The 25260-nt window shown below is 34.0% G+C and overlaps 1 protein-coding gene, 1 long non-coding RNA gene and 1 pseudogene across 12 annotated transcripts in view; 2 read left to right on the top strand and 1 right to left on the bottom strand.

Moving 5' to 3' along the window:
• Window positions 1–12245, top strand: part of LOC140625335 (uncharacterized) — a 70285-nt gene extending 58040 nt beyond the window's left edge. Inside the window, exons 6-7 of the long non-coding RNA XR_012024690.1 lie at window positions 9716–9804; window positions 11659–12245. This is a non-coding gene — a long non-coding RNA (uncharacterized lncRNA). The remainder of the gene's footprint in view (window positions 1–9715; window positions 9805–11658) is intronic.
• KANSL1L (KAT8 regulatory NSL complex subunit 1 like) overlaps window positions 1–25260 on the bottom strand; it is a 130808-nt gene that overhangs the window by 87400 nt on the left and 18148 nt on the right. For all 11 annotated transcript variants that reach the window (XR_012024689.1, XM_072812614.1, XM_072812607.1 and 8 more), the window contains 2 exons: window positions 23571–24687; window positions 1697–1838 (listed from right to left, as the gene is read on the bottom strand). Coding sequence is in view for 10 of the 11 variants with exons in the window: in XM_072812614.1 (XP_072668715.1) it covers window positions 1697–1838; window positions 23571–24658 (1230 nt within the window). In the remaining variant the exon portion in view is untranslated. The remainder of the gene's footprint in view (window positions 1–1696; window positions 1839–23570; window positions 24688–25260) is intronic.
• Window positions 3971–4856, top strand: LOC140625431 (large ribosomal subunit protein uL24-like; annotated as a pseudogene).

Here is a 25260-nt window from a genome sequence, read left to right as displayed (position 1 = left end):
AATACAAAGAGAGGAGAATAAGGGCAAATAAAGAATAAAAACTGATCAGAGTTGATTTTTGAATCTAGCAATTCAGTTTATAAAAAGAAATACCTAAAATAATAAAAAATTTGTATCTATGAAACAGCATTACTTCAAAAAGAAAGAAGCAAAAACTAACAGAATTACCATAAGAAACTGAAAAATTCATAATGATAGGGGAAATTTTAACAAATCTATACCATAAATGGAATGATCAAGAAGTATAAATAAAAATATATACCATAAATGGAATGATCAAGAAGTATAAACAAAAATATAGCAGATATATACAATGAAGTCAGTAAGTTTAATAAAGAATTCTATATTGAACACATAAAGAATATGCATTTTTTCTGTTATATATACTAAAATAATGAAAAGATAAGCTACAAAATGAGAGATCTGTAATATTTATAACTGATCAAGAACAGTCTCCAAAATTTAAAAGGAATTCACAAACATCTCCACCAACCATTGCCCTCTTCCCCACATTCCACCAAAAAGAGTGAATACAAAAGGTAAATTAATTCTTAGACAAAAAACACCTGATGGTCAATTACACTGAGGCCCAATTCTCAATACTAAGGAACAATTAAATTAAAACAGAAATAAGATTTCATACTCATTACACTGGAAAAATGAAAAGGTCAAAAATTACAAAACATTGGCAAGGATGTGGAGAAACAGGAGCTCTCATGCACTGCCAATGGCAATATTAATTATCCAATCACATCAGTAAGTATGGGACAGCGGAAGATAGTTGGGCCTAAGATCCAGCACTTCCATTTTTCAGCATATACCAAGAACTCTCCATAGTTCACAAAAAAACAAAAAAGACAGTCATTACAGTATTGTTTTTACTAGATAAAAATAAATAATACATATGTCTATCAATAGAAAATAGGAAAAAAGATAAACATTCCATCGTATTACAATTCCATCTCATTCATATAATTAAGTAACATATAGGACCTATAAATTTATTCTGAACAAAAAGAAGGAAGTCACAGAAGAGTTTGTAGCATATATGTCATCAACGTAGACTGTAAAAATCATGGAAAAATAAATACCAGTTGTAGACACATATATCTATGTGCCAATAGTATAAAAACATACATAAAAAATAAATATCAAAACATGCTGGAATCAAAGTAGTGACTACAGCAACAAGGGGAAAGAAAATGAGATCAGGAAGGACTATATAAGTACCTCAACGGTACAGGTAATGCTTTATGACACTAAAAACTAAACCCAAGTAGTAAAAATTTAACATTTAATGAATTTGGAGGTCCATTATATTGCTTTCTAGAGATTTTTTTGTGTTTATAATTTTCTTAAAACAAAACAAAACCTCTAAGGAGATTCAATAAAATATATTCAGAATTTTCCACACATGTGAAAATAAATGCCAAAAAAGTAGCAGTTTATAAAAGTGTATCTAATTTCTATTAATTGGAATCCAATGAAGAAGCTGTGAACTGCTCAAATATGATAAAATTATCATGATAAATACAAAGACATTACAATGATAGCTTCAACTAATAGCAACTGATATATCAAAAATGTTAATATTTTAACTACATTGTTATAAAGCCTTGTAACAATTACTTTGTGTGGAGAGATGAGAAACTAAAACAGCAATAATTATTTTTAAACATAAGAATATAGACAATACCTTGGATGCACGAATCTGCCTGTGAACATCCGTGAGTTGTTGGATTTTGTATTCTAGCTCTGAAATTTGGGCTTGAAGCCATGTCCATCGGCTGCCAACTCTCGCTCTGTCTACAAGCCACTTCCATTCAGTACTACAGTTACTGTGAATAAGACAAACACTGTTAGTCAAAGAACAAAAGTAATCAAGTTTTCACAGACTACTTAATAAATTCCTTGAATCCTGCCATATAATCCCGAATTCCTTTATAAAACATCTAATTACATGAAAGAAGAATCAGAAATCAACTTCTTATCAAAGAAAAAGACTTAACTTCCTTATCTTTCTATCCCATAAACAGGTGTTTTTATTATTATATATCTAGTAATAAGATAACTTCTTCTGCTACTTAACATTTTATTAGTATGAACAAGGGCTGAAATAGGAATGGGCCAAGAAAAGAAAGGAAACAGGAATGATAATACTAACACCACGTATAAACTGTTACATGAAGCTCTTATATGTAAGCAGAAGTACCGGATAGGTCATTTGAGAACTATGCTAGATCTAAATCTATGTAACAAACCAGAATACTCAATTTTATTATATGCAATTTTCATTTGTTAAAACAGTAGTCACTGTTACCTAATTACCTGAAATCAGTTTAAATATACTGTCACAAAGTGTCAGCTTGTTAAAACCTGATTCCCAGGATTCATAGCCCAAAGATAACAAAATATTTAAAGACTTTCCGTCATATTTGAAAATAACGGTTGAACCCTAGCTCCTCTATCTTTTGGCAGTGGCACTGCTCTAATCCATACTTTGTGAGATTATAAATTAATTACTTTGTGAAAATATTCTAACCACTCCAACTAGAAAACAATTATTTGGAATTAATTAAGACCTTCAGATTGCAAAGGAAAATGTGACAGAAATTGAAGGTATAAATTAAAACAAATAAATACTTAATGGTAGAACACAAACTTTATGAAAAACTCGTCTAGGGGTGCCAGTTGGTTAAGCATCTGCCTTTGGCTCAGATCATGATCCCGGGGTCCTGGGACTGAGCCCTGCATCAGGCTCCCTGCTCAGAGGGGAGTCTGCTTCTCCCTCTGTCCCTTACCCTGCTCATACACATGCCCTCTCTCTCTCTCTATCTCTCTCAAATAAATAAAATCTGTAAAAAAAAAAAAAAAAAAGAAAGAAAGAAAGAAAGAAAGAAAGAAAGAAAGAAAAGAAACTTGTCTAAAAATTACATTTACTGCCAAAACCATAAGAGTGAATCCTAATGTAAAGTATGGACTTTAAGTGATAATGATTTGTCAGTGTAGGTTCACAGACTGTTACAAATGCACTACTCTGGCATGCAGTATATTGATAGTGGGGAGGGGGGTCTATCAGTCTATGGACAGGAGTTACATGGGAACTCTGCATTTTCTGCTGAATTTTGCTATGAACCTAAAACTGTTCTAAAAAAAAAAGTTTAGGGATCCCTGGGTGGCGCAGCGGTTTGGCGCCTGCCTTTGGCCCAGGGCGCGATCCTGGAGACCCGGGATCGAATCCCACATCGGGCCCCCGGTGCATGGAGCCTGCTTCTCCCTCGGCCTGTGTCTCTGCCTCTCTCTCTCTCTCTCTCTGTGACTATCATAAATAAATAAAAATTGAAAAAAAAATAAAAAATAAAATAAATAAAATAAATAAATAAATAAAAAAGTTTATTAATTTTACACATTTAACCATAATTGAAAGTCTCCTATACAAATTTTAGCCAGAGAAAACATTTATTCTAAAAGATCATTTGCTGGGTTGCCTGGCTGGTTTGGTTGGTAAAGCATGTGACTCTTGATCTTGGGGTTGTGAGTTTAAGCCCCATGATGGACATGGAGATTACTTAAAAATAAAATCTTTAAAAATATTAAATAAATAAAAATAAAATAAATAAAAGATCATTTGTTGTGATGAGCACTGGGTATTGTGTTGAATCACTAAACTACACACCTGAAACGAATAATACACTGTATGTTAACTAACTGGAATTTAAATAAAACCTTACAAAAATAAAAGATCAGTTGTTGTCAGAGAAACAGAATACAATTATAACTTTACTGTATAGACTTTATTCATTTAACAGGATTTTTACATTAAATCAATATCCCTCAGGGCTACTTTTGTTAAGATTTTAATTGTACATAATATGATTGAGGAGACCTTCATATAAGTTAGGAATTCTCTTGTTATTATTTATTCAGTTTGTAGTCATTACCGTGCTTCTGTAAATTTGACACACTTTTTTGACACACATAATTGTGAAAATAATAAAAGAGAATGCCTATTCAAAATCATATTTAAGTGGAGGAGCACCTGGCTGGCTCAGTCAGAAAAGCATGCAACTCTTGATCTCGGGCTGTGAGTTCAAGCTCCATGCTACATGTTGAGGATTACTTAAATAAATAAATAAACTTAAAAAAAATTAGTTCTTCCTTTTTGTGGCCATTGTTGAAGAGCCAGTAGTCAAAATGAAGTTCAATTCCTTTGTGACCTCTGACCGGAACAAGAACTATAAAAAGTGTTTCAATGCACCCTCCCACATTTGCAGGAAAATTACCTCTTTCCCTCTTTCCAAACAGCTGAGACAGAAGTACAATATTTGATCCATGCCCATCTGAAGGGATGAAGTACAGGTTGTATAAGGACACTACAAAGGTCAGCATATTGGCAAAGTAGTCCAGGTTTACAGGAAGAAATATATCATTTACACTGAATGAGTACAGCAAGAAAAGGCAAACAGCACAACTGTCCATGTAGGCATTCACCCTAGCAAGGTGGTTATCACTAGGCTAAAACTGGACAAAGACTGCAAAAAGATCCTTGAACGTAAAGCCAAATTTCATGAAGCAGGAAAGGAAAAGGGCAAATCAAAGAACCATCGAGAAGATGCAAGAATAAAGTAATCTTATGGATAACTTTAAATCAAAACTGTTAAGGGGCACCTGGGTGATTCTGTTGGCTAAGTCTGCCTTCTGCTCAGGTCATGATCTTGGGGTCCTAGGATCAAAAACCACACTGGCTTTTATGTAAACCACAGTAAACGTTTGCTGTGTTAAACCACTGAGATTAGAAGGTTAATTTTTTACTCTAGAGTCTAATCTGACTAAAACACTGAATAAAAAATGAAAATGGCATGAACTAAGAAGGGAGTGTAAGATAAAGAAGAGATGAAGAAAAAAATAAAAATAAAAATAAAAAAAGAAGAGATGTGAAGATAAGAGGGTGGATTCAAGAATCACTTTAAAGCTGAAAGTGATCTCTTGTAGAAGTATGGTATGGGAATACACATGGGGAAATCAAAGATGATCCTAAACATTCTTCCATTAAATTTTATTCCAGTTGAAAAATTTCCCTATAACATGCAATTTTGCTTGATTGCCAAACTCATGATTACCTAAAGAAGAAAAAAATTACGGAGCTCATCTTATTGTACTTCTGGTAAAAACATTCTGATAGTGAAACTAGTTATAAAAATTATTTTCAGGGCAGCCCTGGTGGCTCAGTGGTTTGGCACCGCCTTCAGCCCAGGGTGCGATTCTGGGGACCGGGGATCGAGTCCCATGTCAGGCTCCCTGCGTGGAGCCTACTTCTCCCTCTGCCTGTGTCTCTGCCTCTCCCTCTCTGTGTGTCTCTCATGAGTAAATAAATAAAATCTTTAAAAAAAATTATTTTCATGTCCATACAGTACATTTAATTATACTACCACAGGAAAAAATAGTAACATCAGATTAAATTTAAAGTAAACAATTCTAGGGCTTTGTAATATGTGAAATGAATTCTCTGTACCTTATCCTGTATTTTAACAGACTGAATAAAATCTGTTTGCTATGCTTAAAAATGGCAAACAAGCTTTACCACCAAAAATGCTCTCTTGTTTGAAAACGTTTTTCTAAAAAATAATTAGGGTTTTAAACATGTTACAGATACACAGATGGCTATATCACTCAAAGGAGATTAACACTTGTATCTCAAAATCAAAACATGTCTCACATAAACAACTTATATAACCAATGATTTAATGGCTTATAAAACTTAGAAGGTAACTGGTGAGAACAAAGCTAATGCGTACTGAGCGTGTCTAGTCTTCCAATTAGCATGTAAGCCTGGCCTGCCAGACCACTGAGAATATTGACTTCCTGCATCTCCCTGGATTGTGCTGAACAAATCACAGACCACCACAAGCTGATCATAAGATGGGGCTTCTGATTTCAGTGAAAATAAAGGTTCTGTGAGTGGAGACCACCTAACCAGTGAGACTAGTCAGTCCTCAGAAAGGCAGCAGATTCCATCAGTCCCCATCCTTGCCCATTTGCAGTCATCACCTAACTTGTTGAATAAAATAAGTACAAGCTATTTAGACCAAGTAGTTTTAAGTACAACTTCTCTTGATATTAACCTCTGGTCGACACCATAACCTACATCCCTGCTTTGATCCTGAAGTGTAGTTCCCAGAATAAGATAGAGCTTGCTTGCTTTTTTTTTTTTTTTTTTAAGATTTTATTTATTTATTCATGAGATACAGAGAGAAAGAGGCAGAGACACAGGCAGAGGAAGAAGCAGGCTCCATGCAGGGAGCCCGATGTGGGACTTGATTCCAGGACTCCAGGATCACGCCCTGAGCCAAAGGCAGGCGCTAAACCACTGAGACATCCAGGGATCCCCAAGATAGAGTTTCCTAATATTACATCCTAAAATACCAAGATTAAAGAGAAACATATTGATTTTGCCTTTAACATAAAAATTAGCTTACCAGTAATAATGAGTTAACTACTATAGAAAAATCAAAAAAGAAGATCCAATTGTGAAAAATAACAATCCCAAGAAAAATAAGGATTGTCCTGGGAAAAATATGCTGAATTAGACCAAACTTCTCTACTGTTGATTGCTCACCTAGAAAGAGTTTATCTTTCCCTGGAATTTTATTCCTTTGGATCAGGGTTTGGCAAATATTTTAGGTAAAGAGGCAGATAGTAACTATTTTAGGCTTTCTGGGCCACCTGATCTCTTTAATAACTACTCTGCCATTATAGTATGAAAGCAGCCATACATGAATGAGTGTGGTGGTATTCCAATAAAACTTTGTTTACAAAAACCATGCAATGGGTAACCTTGAGAACCTTGAGAACAAAGAACAAAGATGGAGGATCATAATCCCAGATTTCAAGCTATAAAGGTAAAGAAATCAAAAAAGAATGTTTCTGGCACAAAAACGGACACATAGATCACTAGAACAGAGTCCAGAAATAAACCCATGCTTATATGATCAATTAATGTATGAACAACAGAAGCAAGAATATACAATGGGGAAAAGATAGTCTCTTCAATGAATGGTATTGGGGAAACTATACCGCTACAGGCAATATAATGAAGTAGACCATTTTCTTACACCATACACAAAAATAAACTCAAAATGGATTAAAAACTTAATCCACAAAACTCCTAAAAGAAAACACAGGCTGTAATCTCCTGGCCATTGCACTTAACATTTTTCTGGATAGGCCTCCTCAGGCAAGGGTGACAAAAGCAAATACAAAGTATTGGGACTACATCAAACTATAAACTTTTGCATAACAAAGGAAACATCAACAAAACAAAAAAAAAAGGCAACCTACCAAATGGGAGACAATATTTGCAAATGATATATCTAAAAAGGGGCTAATGTTCAAAATATATAAAGAACCCATACAACTCAACACCAAAGAAACTAATAATCAGATTTAAAAATGGGCAAAGGACCTGAATAGACATTTTTTCAAAGAAGCCACACAAATAGCTAACATATATATGAAAAGATGTTCAACATCACTAATTATAAAGGAAATGCAAATCAAAACCACAATGAGGTATCACCTCACACCAGTCAGAATGGCTAGTATCAAAAAACAAAACAAAACAAGAATAAGTGTTGGTGAGAATATGGAGAAAAGGAAACTCTCATGCACTGCTGGTAGGAATGTAAATTGGTGTGGCCACAATGGAAAATAGTATGGAAGTTCTTCAAAAAATTAAAAATAGAAAGATCCAGTAATTCCACTGCCATGTATTTACCAAAGAAAATAAAAACACTAATTCAAGAAGATATATGCACCCTTATATTAACTGTGGCATTACTTACAATAGCCAAGATATATAAGCAACCTATTGATGTGTCCATTGATAGGTAAATGGATAAATATGTCACACACACAAATTAGAATATCACTCAGCCAAAAAAAGAACAAAATATGACCATATTATGTTAAAACACAGATAGACCTAGAGGGTATTATACTAAGTGAAATAAGTCAGATAGAAGAAGACAGATACCATATGATTTCACCTATATGTGAAATCTAAAAATGAATTAACAAAAAACAGAAACAGATATTTAATAAATATTAAGAACAAACCGGTGGTTGCCAGAGGGGAGGAGGTTGGGGGGATGGAGAGAATAGGTGAAGGGGATTAAAAGGACAAATTTCCAGTTCTAATATATATGAGTTGCGATAAAAATGGGTATAGCTTAGTTATATGTAACTATATATAGTCAATAATACTGTAGTAAGTTTGTATGGTAACAGATGGTAACTATACTTACCAATGGTGAACATTGCATAATGCATAAAATTGTGGAACCACTATGCTGTACACCCAAAACTAATATAACATTGTATGTCAACTATACTGCAATTGAAAAAAACACATAAAAATAATTTTTTAAAAAAGAAAGTAACAGACAATGGACCAGCCTTGGTACATGGACCTCAGTTTTCCAATTACTGACGTAGAGGGTATTTTTACATGCTTCCTATGCTTCCCAAGGGATTACAACTTCCTTTAAGTATCTGTTCAAATCTCTGGCTCATATTTTTTTTTTAAAGACTTTATTTATTTATTCATGAGAGACAGAGAGAGAGAGGCAGAGACATAGGCAGAGGGAGAAGCAGGCTCCATGCAGGAAGCCCGATGCAGGACTTGATCCTGGGACCTGGGGATCACGTCCTGAGCCAAAGGCAGCCGCTCAACCGCTGAGCCACCCAGGCGTCACACTCTGGCTCATATTTAATTGGGTCTTCTTTTTATTGATATAAGACCTGTGTCAGACTATGTATATTTGAAATACTTATAGTTCCCAGTCTATAGTTTGCCTTTCATTTTCCTAATGGTATCTTTTGAGCAAAAAAAGATTTTAATCTCCATGAAGCTCAATTTATCAAACTTTCCTTTTATGGAGAATTTTATGTCCTAAGAGATCTTTGTCTAACACAAAGTTATAGGTTTATTCATGTTTCTAAAAGTTCAAGGAGTTTTGGCTTTCAGATCCATAACTCAATTCAAGTTAATTTCTATGTATATGTGAGATAAGAATCTAGATTCTTGGGGGCAGGGGAGAGGGAGGGGATGGTATTTAGTTCCTGAACCATTTGTTGAAAGATTCTATTATACTTCAATAGAAAAACAAAAACAAAAACAAACACAAAATCTTATCCTTGAAGAGGTAAAAGACTATACAAATACTACATTTAACTATGTTTTTAAAACCCTTGCATAACAGGGGTGCCTGGGTGGCTCAGCTGGTAAGTGTGGGACTCTTGACAATGTCTCAGGTCATGATCTCAGGATTGTGGGACTGAGCCCCGTGACAGGCTCTGCGCTTAGTGCAGAGTCTGCTTCTCTTCCTCTGCCCCCTCCCCACTTGCACCCTTTTTCTCCTCCCTAAAATAAATAAATACATAAATAAATATTTAAAAAAATAAATTAAAAACCCCTGCATAATATCAAACATTGACAACTAGGGACATATAGTAAAGGAAATAAATGACATTTTAACTAATCTATAATATAGGGCCTTAAAGGAATGCAAAAGCCAACTAACTGCTTCTCCACTAACAATACAAAAAAAAAAAAAATGTATTCCAAGAACCTTTCTTTAGAGTTCTAAGTCACACAACTGAGAATGAACCTAGGAGCAAAAATTAGACTAATTCTTACCCAAATGTGCTGTTTCAGATGGTAGCTGTTATTGAATTGTGGGAGAGTTAGACGGTCTGAGGAAAATAGTATATCAACTAGTTTGTAGACTCAACAACTATGAACAAGTAAGATCTTTGGCCATGATATACTCACAGGTAACTGACTAGAGCCAAACAGAATGAAAATCCACATTTTGAGGGAAATCTAGTAGCAAAAAACACCACAAACCTAACATCCTCTACCTGGGAAGCCCACTCTGCACCAACAGGAAGCAAGGGGAGAATGTAGTACAACCTCCACTTAAGGCTACGCTCTCCAACATTCATTGCAGATATAGACACAAAGGGTAAGAGCTAAGGGAATGATTCCCAAAGAGCAAAGTCAAGAGAGTATGGACGGCAAAGGACAAAAAAAAAAAAAAAAAAAAAAAAAAAAGTTGAATTAGGATTCTCCCAAGACCTTTTTGTACGTCCAGAGCAAGATTTATCAATTATTGTAAGGACCTATCATATGTATCTCATTTTCCTTTCCCAATGGGAGTTTTTACTGTAGCTTTCCTATCTCTACTCCTACATTCATCAAGAAACAAAAGGGTATGATGGTTGGAAAACTTGTCTATTCATTTATAGGGCATTACATCATAAAAAAACAAATCTGGACCTGAGAGTACATTACTCCGCTTATTGCAACTGACTTTGAATTGCCATCCTTGAGGAGTGGATGTGTTTTCTATATGAGAAGAGAGTGTATGGATATTTGAATGGCCAAAGGCAAACAGAACAGACCATTTATTTTCCCTCATTATCTATTCTCCTCTTTTTTGATAATAGAACTCTTTCAGTTTTAGCTGAGCTCATGGTAGCTCATATTTCCTAGTCTCACCAGCAGCTAGGTGTGAGTATGTCACTAGGACCTTAACAATCAGATGTGAGCCAAATTAACGCATGCAACCTCTGGTCTTGATATTAAAAAATGTTTGTGTGTTAAAATCGGAAGAACAACTGGTGAACAACCAGTGCAGACAAGGGCAGCATGATAGGGGATAGCAAAGCCAACAGGTCCCTGCAAAACCCTGTGAAATATACCTAATTCTTTTTTTTTTTTTTTTGTAGTAATATACCTAATTCTTGACTATGAAATGAAAGAAAAATAAAATCTATCCTATCATGTTGAGGTCTTCTTGCTCTGACATGTCAGCATATAATGAATGCACCCCTCCCTCAAAACTATTTTATGTTATAAGATTCATTTAGGTTAACAAATCCTCATTTAAAATGTTCATTGTCTTTAGGAAGATTATGCCTCATTGACCTACAAGTAAACAACATTAACATTCTACCACCTAGTTGTATACATACATGGAGAAAATAAACAAGCAAACAAAATATAAAGAGAAAAAACAGTCATGAACTTCATAAATTTTGGCATGGTGATAAACTAAGTTAAGGGGTGGGGCTTAGAATATCCAAGGACCATCTGAGACTGGAACTTAAAAAGACATTAGAAATGAAAGGGAACAAGAATAATTATAATATTTTGTGCAATTTTGCCTAAAACTCTGGCAGTATCCTGTGAATTAATTGCCTAAACTGAAAATTTCAGTATTAGTTTAAAAGAATTCACACGTCAAATTGGCAAATTTAGGCTTGTCTACCTACCTACATCCCTTTCCTCAACTGAAGAAAGGAAGAAAGAGTTTAGGGAATATTTATGCACACTATCAAAACAATATCCTTTTTCTTATATGGAAAGAATTTTGAAAGTTAATGGTCTGCTAAATAGTCTTAACTGTCTTTTTAAAATCCTTGCATAACATCAAACATTGACAACTAGGAACATGAAGAAAATTAATGAATTTTTTTAACTAATCAAAACATATATGCTAAAGGAATAATCTGAAGTCACACATGTTAGCAGTTCAATAAGCACTGTGTGTGCATGTGTGTGTGTATGTAAATGTGTATGTCTCTTTTATTCAGGAAGTCAAGCCACCATGCAGTGTTTCCAAACCATACAGTACACAAAGGCCCAGCTGAAAGTACAGCAGTGCTAAAATCCAGCAAGAATTCTACATTTCAAGCCTGCAACTACAAATCTAAATCTGCTCAGAGGAAGAAGCACCTTTTTCTTTTGTACAAAAATAAGCTAGCGATGGCCCTGCAAGACACTATGATAGGCAGAAAAGAAATGAGATAAAAAATAATCAGACTACCCTTGTTACTCAAAAAGGTGACTACAAAAAATCTGTAATTGAGTACAGGCATTTCTGCTATTGCTGAATAACTCCATGTTCTTTAAAATAAAAACAGCTGAACTTAAGGAGAAAACAGAATTAGAGCCAGTCAACTCAAAATCAACGGAATTTCAAAATCTGAGTTCTAATAAAACAATAACAATCGTTATAAAAATATTAGTGCAGTTGTTTCCACTGGCATTTGTATCAAGAATAAGCCAGTCCACCCTTTAAAGCTTCATATCCTGGAGCTCATACTTCTTTTGATGTGGGTCCTTGAAGACATTCACTTCTAATAGAAACTAGTTTAATAAAAATTAAAAATATCATCTAGAGATAGCCTTTTTCATCAATAATTTCTTTTTACCACAAGGGACTATCTTCACAACTACTACAAAGTAATTTGCAACTTCCTCAGATCTTTTAACATAGTGGGATATGTAGCATTTTTAAGCCAATAAACTAGCAACTTACTGCATTACATAGGAAGGTACTTTTACAGAACTTTCAGCATTTTTCTTACACCCCTAAGGATTTCTCTTTAACTGTGAAGAGGCTTGCCACGATCATTTCAAAACACTGTGTTTGAAGAAAACCCACGCCATATTCGTCATTATGTTGACATCATTTGCCTAACATGCCAAATGTTAAAAGAAGTTTTTCAGAGAGAAAGAAAATTACATAGGTCAGAAACAGATCTACATAAAGAGAGAAAAAACACTGGAGAATAAGTGAAGTTAAAATAGTAACTTTATTTTTCTTAATGGATTTAACAGGTAACAAATCTGTTCAAAATAGAATAACAACAATTTTAATTGATTATGAATGTGCTCAAGCATGTGTGTATTTTTATATATGCCTATATATGCTATGCATAAGGGAAACAAGAGACAGAAGTGATACAAAAAATGAGAGGAAAGAATTAGGATTATTTATCATTATAAGGTGTCTACAGGGTGGTTTGAAAGCCAGTTTGGGTTAACTGTAAAGGTAACCACTAAAAAGAGGAGGTTTTAAAAAAAAATATTTATTTGACAGAGAGTGAGTACACACGTGCATGTAAGCAGGCAGAGGGGCAGAGAGAGATGGGGAAAACCTTAAGCAGACTCCCCACTGAGGGTGACGCAGGGCTTCTGGGAGAAATCAAGAGTTAGATGCTTAACCAACTGGGCCACTCAGGTGCCTTACCACTATAAACAGTTTTGTTATTTTTTTAAGTGTAATTGATATTCTGAGAAAGGAAAAAAGTGGAATCATATAAAATGTTCAGTTAAAACCATGAAAGGCAGAAAAAGTGTGGAAGACAAAAAACAAGAGCAAAGAATAAGGGCAGCAAATAGAAAACTGTGACAAATACAGTAGATGTTAATCATACATCAGTAATCACTTTAAACATCAATGGTACTATACTAATTAAAAGACAGTGATTGCCAGATGGATCAAAAAACAAGACTTAACTATATGTCATCTGTAAGAAACCAACTTTAAATATAAAAACACATACAGATTAAAAGTAAAGAGGTGGAGAAACTTATGGTATGCTAACATTAACACATGCTAATCAGAAAAAACCCAGAGTAGCTATACTAATTTCAGACAGAGCAGACTTCAGAGCAAGGAAAGTTATCATGAATAAAGAGGGGGATTACAGTATAAAAAAAGGTCTACCTTCAAGAAGATAATCTTCAATGCACATGTTCCTACCAAAAAAGCATCAAATTATATAAGGCAAAAACTGATAGAACTGCAATGAGAAACAAATGAATCCACTATTTTAGCTGAAGATTGTAACACTCTATCAGAAATGCACAGATCCAACAAGCAGAAAATCAGTAAGGATATAGGTGAATCATTCATCAAGTTGATGTAACTGACATCAACAGTTCATCCAAGAACAGATTACACATTCTTCTCAAGTTAACAAGGAACAAAGAAGAGACTACATTCTGGGCCATGAAACAAACTTTAATTAAAAAAAAAAAAATCATATAATGTCTGCTCTCGTGCCACAGTGGAATTAAGTTAGAAATCAAAACCAAACAGGCATGCCTGGCTGGCTCAGTTGGAAAAACATGCAACTTTTGATCTTCAGGTCATGAGTTCGAACCCTATATTAGGTGTAGAGATAACTAAAAAAAATAAACTTAAGAAAAAAAGCACTAATTGAAAAATCCCCAAATACTTGGAGATTAAACTACACACTTTCAAGGCATGTATGGAACAAGGAAGAAATCTGAGGACAAATTTTAAAATACTATGAACGAAATGAAAATGCAAATGTAAGCCACCAAAACTTGTAGGATGCAGTGAAAACAGTCCTTATGGGGAGCAGTAAGAGAAAGTTACACAATTTATAGCATTAAATACATTATTAAAAATTAAAAAAAATTTTTTTTAATCTAAAACCAATGGAATGCCTGGGTGGCTCAGCGGTTGAGTGGCTGCCTTTGGCTCAGGTCGTGATCCCGGGATCCAGGATCAAGTCCCACATCCGGCTCCTGCAAAGAGCCTGCTTCTCCCTCTGCCTATGTCTCGGTTTCTCGGTCTCTCATGAATAAATAAATATTTTTAAAAAAAATTTAAAGCCAATCACCCAAGCTTCTACTTCAGAAAACTAGAAAAAGAAGAGTATACTAAGCTAAAGTAACTAAAAGGAAATAATAAAAACTAGAGAAATCAATAAAACTGAAAAAAGAAAATCAAGAAAATCAACAAAACCAAAAAATGGTTCTTAGAAAAGATCAATAAAAACAATAAGCCTCTAGTCAGACTAACTATGACACAAATTACTAACATTAGAAAGAGGAGATCACCACAGATCCTATGGACAGTAAAAGGAACATAAAGGAATGTTATGAACAATTTGATAACTTACATGAAATGGGCCAATTCCTTGAGATGCACAGCCTGCCAAAACTCATACAAGAAGAAATAGATAGGGAAGTGGGTGGCGGGATGAATTAAATAAGTGATGAGGATTAAGAACTGCACTTGTAATGAGTATTGGATATTGTATGGAAGTGCTGGATCACATATTGTAAACCTAAAACTAATATACACTCTATGTTATCTGGAATTAAAAAACTTAAAAAAATACTCTTGGGTTTGATAGAAGTAGAATATGTAAATTTTTAAAAACAAGAAACAGACAATCTAAATAGTCATATATCTATTAAGGAAACTGGATAATTAATAACCTTCCAAAAGAGAAAGCACCAGGCCTAAATGCGTTCACTGGTAAATTCTTTTTTTTTTTTTTTTTAAGATTTATTTTTTTATTTATTCAGAGAGAGTGAAAGAGAGGCAGAGACACAGGCAGAGAGAGAAGCAGGCTCCATGCAGGGAGCCGGACTGTGGGACTCGATCCCGGGTCTCCAGGATCACACCCCAGGCTGCAGGCGGCGCTAAACCGCTGCGCCGGGTTTAACATTATTAAACCGGCTGCCCCACTGGTAAATTCTACCAAAAATTTTAGTTAGAAATTTTACCAATCTTCTAGAATGTCTTTCAGAATATAGAAGCAAAGGGACTATTTCCTAACTCATTCTTTTTTAGGCCATCATTACTCTAATACCAAAACTGAAAACATTACAAGAAAACTACAGATCATTCTCTCTCAGCGAGATAGCTGTAAAAAAACTCAACAAAACATTAGTAAATTAATTTCAACAATGGTATAAAAAGACTTATATACTATGATCAAGTGGGATTTATCCCAGGTATGCAAGACTAGCTCAATATTCAAAAATCAATTAATATAATCTCATCTTATCAATTGATACACAAAAAGCATTTCACAAAATTCAACCCCTATTCAGGGCAAAAACACTCAGTTATACTAAAAAAACAAAAACAAACTCTCAATTAACTAGGATTACACAGAATTTCCCCAACCTGATAATCTACCAAAAACCTACAGCTACAACATACTTTAAATGGTGAGAAACCAGAAATTTTCCCCACTAAGATTAAGAACAAGGCAATATATCCCCTCACTTCTCATTTTCAACATCACAGTAGAAATCCTACCTAATGCGATAAGAAAAGGAAATAGAAGATACACAAGGTGTGAAAGGGAGAAATAAAACTTTTGGCTCACAGATGACATGATTATATATAGGAAAAATTCAAAAGAATTACACACAAAACCCCTTGCAACCAATAAATGATTATAGCAAGGCTGTAGGATACAGTTAATATACAAAAGTCAACCACTTTCCTATATACCAGCAATGTTAAGTGGAATTTGAATTAAAAACATAGTATCATTTACATTAGCACACCCGTAAATTAAAAACTTAAGCATGAGTCTTACAAAACATGTGCAAGATCTGTATGAGAAAAACTTTAAACCTCTGATGAAAGATATAAAAGAACTAAATATTCCATTTTCAAAGACTCAATATTGTTTATGTCAGCTTTTTCTAACTTGATCTACAGATTCAATGAAATCCTAATCAATTCTTTTTATATTTTATTTCTCAACAATAATAAAACAAATAATCCAATTAAAAAACAGGCAAGACCTGAACAGACATCGTACCACAGAACATACTGATACGGCAAGTAAGTACATAAAAAGAATGTTCAACATTGTATGTCATTAGGGAATTGCAAATTAAAACATCACTAAGATGCCACGGCACATCCAGTGGAATAACCAAAATCCAGAACACTAACATCAAACGCTGACAAAGATGCGGAGCAACAGAAATCTTTCTTACTCGGTCAGAATGCAAAATATAGAGCCAACGTTGGAAGAAAGTTTGGCAACTTCTTACAAAACTAAACATACTTTTACCACACAATCCAACAATTGTATTCGTGTTATTTACTCAAATAAACTGAAGATTTATGTCTACACAAAAACTTGCACATAATATTTATACAGCAGTTTTGTTCATAATTTCCAAAACCTGGAAGTAACCCAGACATCTTTCAACAGGTGAATAGATAAGTTAAACTGCGGTACATCCAGACAACAGTATTACTCAGGGCTAGAAACAGGCTCTCAAGTCAGGAAAAGAAATCAAGAAAACTTAAATGCATATTACTAAGTGAAAGGCGGCAATGCGAAAAGGCTACACCCTGTATTGTTCCAACTATGAGACTCTAGAAAAGGCAAAACTATGGAGATAGTAAAAAGGTCAAATAAGCAGAACACAGAAGATCTGTGGGGCAGTGGAAACTACTCTGTATGATACGACAACAGCAGATGTAGATCGTATACATTTGTCCAACCCAAAGAATGTCTAACACCCAAAGTGAACCCTACTGTAAGCTGTGGACTCTGGGTGATAATGATGTGTCTACATGGTACTACAGTGGTAGGGGATGTCAAAAATGGGGGAGTTTATGCATGTAGGGGGCAGGGGATATATAAGAACTCTCTATACTTTCTACTCAGTTTTGCTGTGAACCTAAAACTGGTCTAAAATAAAATTAGTTAAAAAATATATAAAATAATGACCTTATTTTAATTGAAGTACTACTTTCCTCACTGATGTCTATATACCACAATACAAAGTATTTCTTTATCATTTTATAGCTATTACTCCATTTTGCAAGCACACTTGAACTTCTCTTCTGTCAGTCTTTCAACCGTCATTGCAATTTTTCTAGGACTGTTTTTCATTCAACTTTTTCTGTTTCCCATTCAAGTAAAATTAAACAAAACCAGACTTTTCTCATCTATTTCTGAAGTGTAGAGAATTTAAAGGGTAATAAATACAAAAATAATTTGTCAACTTCACATTATACAAATATAAAGGTATTCTTACTTCCAATCAATGAAACGTTACTAGTCTTTTTATTCTCTAAATGTCACACTGAGTTCATACTCTTATTTATCTAATTCCTCAAAGGGAAATTCATCATCTGATTTTTTTTTTTTTTACTTCTTCTCCTTTCCACTGTCAAAACAGGAAAGCATAAGGAAAACTATGAGTATTCATTTATGTAGGTCTGCAAGAAATTGCTTATTTTCTTCCAATCTAGAAAGGTTTACCTGAGACCTTTCCAACTAAATTATCAACAGTTCTCTCCTTTCTTAGTGAATGTCTAATTTTGCTTTAAAAGAATTTCCTTATCAAGACTGCCAATTAGGGGCACCTGAATGGCTCTGTCAGTTAAGTGCCTGCCTTCAGCTCAGGTAATGATCCCAGGATCCTGGGATTGAGCACACAGCAGGGAGTCTGCTTGGAGGCTACCTCTGCCTCTCCATCTTGCTCATGCTCTCTCGTGCGCTCTCTCAAATAAATAAGATCTTTAAAAAAAAAAAAGATGACCAATTAATACCAAAAACTCAAAGAAATTTGAATACATGGGGACTAATTTGGGGAAACGAGATCTTTCTCTACAAACCCAAGACACCCAGGTGATATTGTAAGGTTTCCTGAACTAAACTAAGATTTAACCATGTTTCTTTCTTTTTTACAACCTTGGAAGATCAGAATATGCCTGTGTCAAAATCTGTGAGTTTTCCCATATGCACTCTGGATGAAAGTACTGATCATAGTTTCCCAGATGAAAAGAAATGTTAGCACTCTAACGTTTTACCGCCAGATGAGAGGGAACATAATTGTAGCTGAGTTTGTCAGTGACCAACCCATATTCCCTAGCACTTACCAGTTCAGCACACAAAGACCTGACTTCATCTAGGGCTTTTTTGTTGTTGCTTGAACCTGCTTTGTCACCCAAGTTGCAGAACAAAAGGGCAAGGGAATTGACACAACCAGGAACAACCTTCACCTACTAACTAGTGGCCTGATGTACAAATACACCAGTTTCCTCACCTCTCAAATGGGTTAGCTCAAGCATGTATTTTACACTGGCTCCCCAAGTTTCTCATGGAGTAAGTAAGCTCCAGTTTCTCACAATAGTGAGACACTTGATAAGACACTCTTCATTAGCTTTCAGATCAGTGCCTTATTATGTATAGACACTATATTTAATATTTCATATAATTATCTCCAGAACTTTTTAAGAGTGATCAAAAAAGAATCTGATTCAAAGTGTTAAGAATAACATTAACTTCAGGTTGCTTGGCTTGTTCAATCAGAAGACCATGTGACTCTTCTGATCTGAGAGTAGTGAGTTCAAGCCCCAGATTGGGTACAGAGATTACTTTTAAAAAAATTAAAATCTTTAAAAAATAATAACATTAATCTCTGCTCAGAGTCACAGAGCAAGTCATATGTAACACAAGGAGGTCCAAAACCTGTGCTACTTCACCAAAGCAACAGAACACTGGGAGTGGTTCTATCCTTAATTATTGTATAAGGATCACATCTCAAACCTACAAAACCCTAAAATCCTATTTTCCTTTCCAAAGGAAAATGGCTTTAAAAATATTTTTCTAATGCACTAGTTTCTCAGCCAAAAGGTTAAGATAATTAGTAATGGTATTATGAATTAATCTATTGTCTACATTTTTGGAGGGAAAAGAAAAGGGGCAAGTCAAATATATATTTAACAATGGTAATGGCTAATGTGAGTGTTTTGCAGTTTCCTAAAACAATTATACTTCTTCACAGCTAATTTCCTAACCAGAATGAAGGAATTTGTTTTTCTTATCAGGGTTAAAATAAAAGCAATTGAAAGCATTTATAATAATATAACCAAAGATTTTTAAGATAAATATATTGTACTTATCAATTTTTAAGTTACAAATGTTAAATATTATAATAAAATAGTTACTTTTAAATGTCTATATTTGTTGTATTTCATTCATTCATTCATGCTGGCTCTACTGTAAGACACATCTTGTAGCCAGTTTCGTATTAAAGACAAAGGAAGAAAGTGGGGGAAATAAAAATAAACTACAGAATGGAAGAAGAAAAGATAAACATATATGGAAAGAAATTTCGTATTGCCAATCCCAATTTTTTTATCTTCAAAACTACATACTCAAATATAGAAAAATTCATTTAGTCACCAAATAAAGAAAAAAAAAACACCAATAAAAGTAGACAATGCTAGGCAGTAGGTACACAATGACAGAAAAAGTAGTTTGCCTTAAGTTACTTAAAATTAAGTTGAAGTCAACTGTGGTATTTGTCACTGTAGACCTTATAATTAAGAAGTCTATTCATATTCAGTAGAGATAATAAAAATTGTGTTAGCACTCCCTTAAAAATGTAGGTCCACAAAACGCATATTTTTACCTATTTAATGTTTAAAGTTTATTTCTGAACTTCATTCATTAAAAATACTCATCTACAACTGAAAAAATCAATTTCCAGAAATGTAAAGAACAAAAATAAACCTAAAAATATTAAAAAGAACTTAAAAAAAAACCCTTATTACCAGAATAAATGTATTAAGTTATTGAATGAACTTAACCTAAAACAGAACTAATTCCAGTTTAAAAAAACAGAAACCGGGATCCCTGGGTGGCGCAGCGGTTTGGCGCCTGCCTTTGGCCCAGGGCGCGATCCTGGAGACCCGGGATCAAATCCCATGTTGGGCTCCCGGTGCATGGAGCCTGCTTCTCCCTCTGCCTGTGTCTCTGCCTCTCACTCTCTCTCTCTGTGTGACTATCATAAATAAATTAATTAATTTAAAAAATAAATAAATAAAAAAATAAAAAAAAGAAACCATTTTTATACTTGTATCAAAAGATACAAATACTTAAAAGTTGTGTTATTCTCAAAATTCATGAAGTATAAAAATTAATAAAAAGTTGAAAAATAATCTTTCCCACAAGAAATCTTTTTAATTTTTTTTAATTTTTATTTATTTATGATAGTCACAGAGAGAGAGAGAGAGAGAGAGGCAGAGACATAGGCAGAGGGAGAAGCAGGCTCCACGCACCGGGAGCCCTACGTGGGATTCGATCCCAGGTCTCCAGGATCGCGCCCTGGGCCAAAGGCAGGCGCTAAACCGCTGCGCCACCCAGGGATCCCCCCACAAGAAATCTATTAGCATTAGTAAAAATATTCAAAACAAAGTTAATATCCAATTTTGCAAGAGGTACATAAAATCGAGAAATGCAAATTGAGTTCAAATAGCAAAAACGAACACAAAAATCTAAACAATTATCAAATAATTCAGTGAACTAAAAAATTCAAAGAGCTACAAAATTCAAAGAGCTACTATATGAATTTTGTTTTACTTATTTGAATCAATCAGGTGATTGTAACCTGAGAATGAAGCGTATCTGAAATATAGATATGAGCTTTAATAACTGAGGCATCCCAATGTTAAATGGTCAATAATGCAACAGGCTAGAAGTATATTTTATATCTTCATATTAAACTTCTTAGATTCATTATTTTCCTAAAAATGCACTTCTGGTGTCCTGAGACTTCCAACTGATTACAGGAAAAGGAAAGAATGAGAAATAAACTTTCTAAGCCTGAATCCATTTTTTCCAAACTACATTCTTCAATTTTCATCAATAAACTGGTGAAGCTGACAAGAAATGAGACGTATATTGCTTGACACTTTGTATAAAAAAATTTTTAATAGTATGAATCTTCCTTTTTGTGTATGTTTTACATATAAAATCAGTGTTCTCTGACTAAATTCAAGGAGTAAATGCAAATCTTAAAATATCTTGACCAATCAATAATTAAATGCTTGATATAGGAAGTTTTTTTTTTTTTTTAAGGTTTAAAATGCGGTTTCCACCCTTACCAGGTGTTGGGCTACTAAGACAGATATTAGCAAATCATACAGGACAAAATATGATTTAATGATAAATTACACAGATTAAGTACTATAGGAAATAAATGAAAGAAAATCCTAATGAAGGTCAATAGTCTAGAAGACATGATTTTCTGATTTTTGTTTCTAGCTTAAAAGAGACAAACCTGCCCATTAGCTATCCTCAACATCAACAAAAAGTAAATAATTTACTAAATTTACCTACTAAATTTTATTGAATTGAATTTCTTCAAAAGCATTATAAATATGAAAATTGATAAATTTCTGGACTTCTTTCAGAACACATATGCTTAATAATTATTTTTTATGCTTAATAATTCTTGTGGCTGTAAGCATCAATGAATGATACACTGATAAAGCTGCATAGCCCAATAGTAAGAATATTGGTCTTAAGTCTTCTATACATAGACAAGAATCCATGATCCATCAATTATTTGGTTTTTTGACCATGTGGCAAGCTACTTAACCATGCTAAGACTATTTTCTCTTAAATGAAATAAGAATAACAACAATCATCTCCCATAGTTGTTGAAAGCATTAAATATAACATATGTAAATATCACAATGCCAGTCAGAAAAAAATATGTACTCAATACTAGCTCCCACATTCAAACACATTTCAAATATAGTAATAACAGAACACCAAAGACTAGAATACCCACTTTGTTTTACATTTTAATTTTTACCTTAGAAATTGATATACTGACCTCGTATTTATTAGTAAAACTTAATGTGTTTAGCCTCTAATTCTATAATTCTCACTCATCTTTGACAATTTTATAAAAATGATGGATTTCTTCCTCCCAATACACAGTATTTTGCATCAAGTTAGGGATATTAACAGATTCCCTGAAAGCTAGATTAAGAATTATGTTCTATTTGGCTACTTAAAAAAAACTCAATTCAAATTAAATAAAATTTAAAAATTCAGTTCCTCAGTTACACTGGCCACATCTCAAGTGCTCAATAGCCACAGGAGACTATTTGATGACACAGATATAGAACATTTCTATCATCTCAGAAAAATTCTACCAGATAGGGTTATTCTGGAGTATTAACACAGTGTGATACATAAAACCTCTGTTTTTTTTTTTTTTTCGTTTTGTTTTTTTGGAAGTAGATTCTAAAGAGAGTAGAGACTGCGAATATTTTGCCCACAACTGAATCACCAAGGTCCAGCACATAATAAGCATTCAATAGTTATCTAATAGCTGACATTATAATTTTGTTTTGGTTATAATAATCCAGCAAAAATTGGGGCACCTGGGTGGCTCAGTGGGTTAAGCATCTTCAGCTCAGGTCATAATCTCAGGGTCCTGGGATGGAGCCCTGCATCAGGCTCCCTGCTCAGCAGGGACTGTGCTTCTCCCTCTCCTTTCTCTCCCTCTACCTCTCCCGCTCCACTGCTTCTGCTCTCATTCATTCCCATGGTCTCTCTCTCTCTCATATAAATACATAAAGTCTTTTAAAAAATCCAGCAAAAATTGATTAAGTTGGTAAAGACCAGAACTGAAAGATATGAACTCAATTAGTATATACCTACTACAGTTTAAAAAAAAAAAAAAAAAGATCAACTTATATATACTCTCAACTGATAAACTCCTAAAGCCAAGGTGGGCTCTCCATGTGAAGACTAAATTTTTTGTATCTTGGCTATACATATTGGCTAAAACACTTAAGCAAAATGTTTAGCCTTATCTATAGCCTATTCTATTCAAGAATGGGAGAAATGCTTACTTCTGGCTAAATAACTTTCAATATCCCTATATGGATTTTTCCCAGACAGAGCAGTTGAATAACTTATTTTTAAATAGTATGTATATATTCACATACAGTAGTTTAACAAAATATTTTTTAAATTCACCAAAGTTTTATACCTTAAAGATTATGACATTAAAATTTTAGAAAATTTCCTTTTATCATGAAATCAAGACAAAATTGCTGCTATACACAGAACAGTAAAAGGTCTAATAATAATTTTGCACTTACACTGCCACATTTTTTCTAATGGCATATTCATCCAAATCGTCATCAGAGCTGCTATCAGTTGCATCAGAATCCAGACCTTCTTCAACATGAGACAACAGCCCTGTAGCAGACAGTGCAAATCTTTGGATTTCTGCAGCTGTACACCGTGAAAAGCCATTTTTTGTATCACTCCACAATTTATTCTCTGCAGTCAACATGTTGACTTCTGGCTTAATTTCAGTGCATTTAGGTAAACTGCTATCCAAAACTGTGGTAGGTTCATGAAAGGTCTTCATTTGGGGGAGTTGATGTTTCAGAGAAAATTTCATTTGTTGACCATAGTGCTTAACGACATGCTTTGCCAGAAGCATCTGCAAATGTTTCTGAGTTCTTCTAGCCTGGCTAAGTAAAATTTTCTGTTTGCTTACACAATGAAGTAAACGAGCATTCACTTCCTCCTCTTTTTCAGCAGCTGAGAAACTAATAGGCACATTTGAGTGGCCAGGCCCAATTTTCTTTTGAGCACAGTGCAATAAACCCTTTTTAATTTCAACATCAGTAACTTTATCCAAAAGTGCATTCTTTTGGTACCATTTGCAGTTTTGCAGTTGTACCTTATCTACATTAGTGTCTTTGGTTATATTTGAATCCAAAATAATTTGTACATCTGTCATGCACTGGCTTGTGGTATCTGACAGAAGTTCCTTTTTGATGAACTCTTCAGAATGAGAATGACAGATTTTACTAAGCTGAATGTTGCTGCCATTACACAGTATGTTTTTCAGCTTATTGCAGTTGGGTTCCCCTAATTTCTTTTGTTTGTAATTCTCATTGTATTTATTTAATGTAGAATTAGAACTCATTAAAAGAACTGTCTGATAATGTTTTGAAGACTGAGAGGAGCCAAAATGTTTTAAATTCACAAAGTTAGTGTTAAGAGTAGGTTCAGGAGTTGGAAATCCCAGCATCTGAGATAAAGTGTCTCCCTTAAGCTTTTCATCTACAGTTCTTGGACTTTCCATACATAGGATCTTGTCAGACTCCATGGTACTTGGTAAAGATGAAAAGCAGATACCCTTTGTTGCTGCCTCCCTCAGAGCTGGGGTCATGGCGAATCCTGCAGATAATTACTGGAAACCTAAAATAATGTAAAAATAAATGATCAAATATCTAGAAAACAGGTTTATGCATACACTTTTACCAAGGGCAACATTTTCAATGCTTCTGATTAAAATGTGAATGGAACTAAATTCCTTTATTTCCCAACTCTTAACAATATCTCTGTTCTTTCCTAATTTATAAGGAATTCAACAAAGACTAAACTACTCTTCATGCTCTATGGGCCCAATACCAAAAACTCCAGTTAAGGTAGCACAATAAGTGTTAGACAAATGCTTGTGGATGTACCTCAAAAAAATTTTTTTAAGATAATGTTTGTGAAAAGCAAAAGAAAAAAATTCCAATCTAGAATCTGGGAATTATATTTGAAAATGTGACTCAATCCCGTACTTTCAGCCAAAGTAAGAAGTAATTATTTTTATAAAATATAAGCTGCTCAAAACCTCCATTTCTCAACTTAAATTCCACAATCAGAACAGTATAAATATTAACTTATAAAAATAAGCCAAATAATGTCAGAAGACATAAATAACTGAACTACAAGCAAAAAAAGTATAATTTCACAACTGTTAAAAATGATAAAAACTTGCTT

The sequence above is a fragment of the Canis lupus genome, chromosome 36, assembly GCF_048164855.1.
Source record: "Canis lupus baileyi chromosome 36, mCanLup2.hap1, whole genome shotgun sequence".
NCBI lineage: Eukaryota > Metazoa > Chordata > Mammalia > Carnivora > Canidae > Canis > Canis lupus.
Note: the sequence above shows the minus strand (reverse complement) of the source record. Positions and strands in the feature narration are given on the sequence as shown.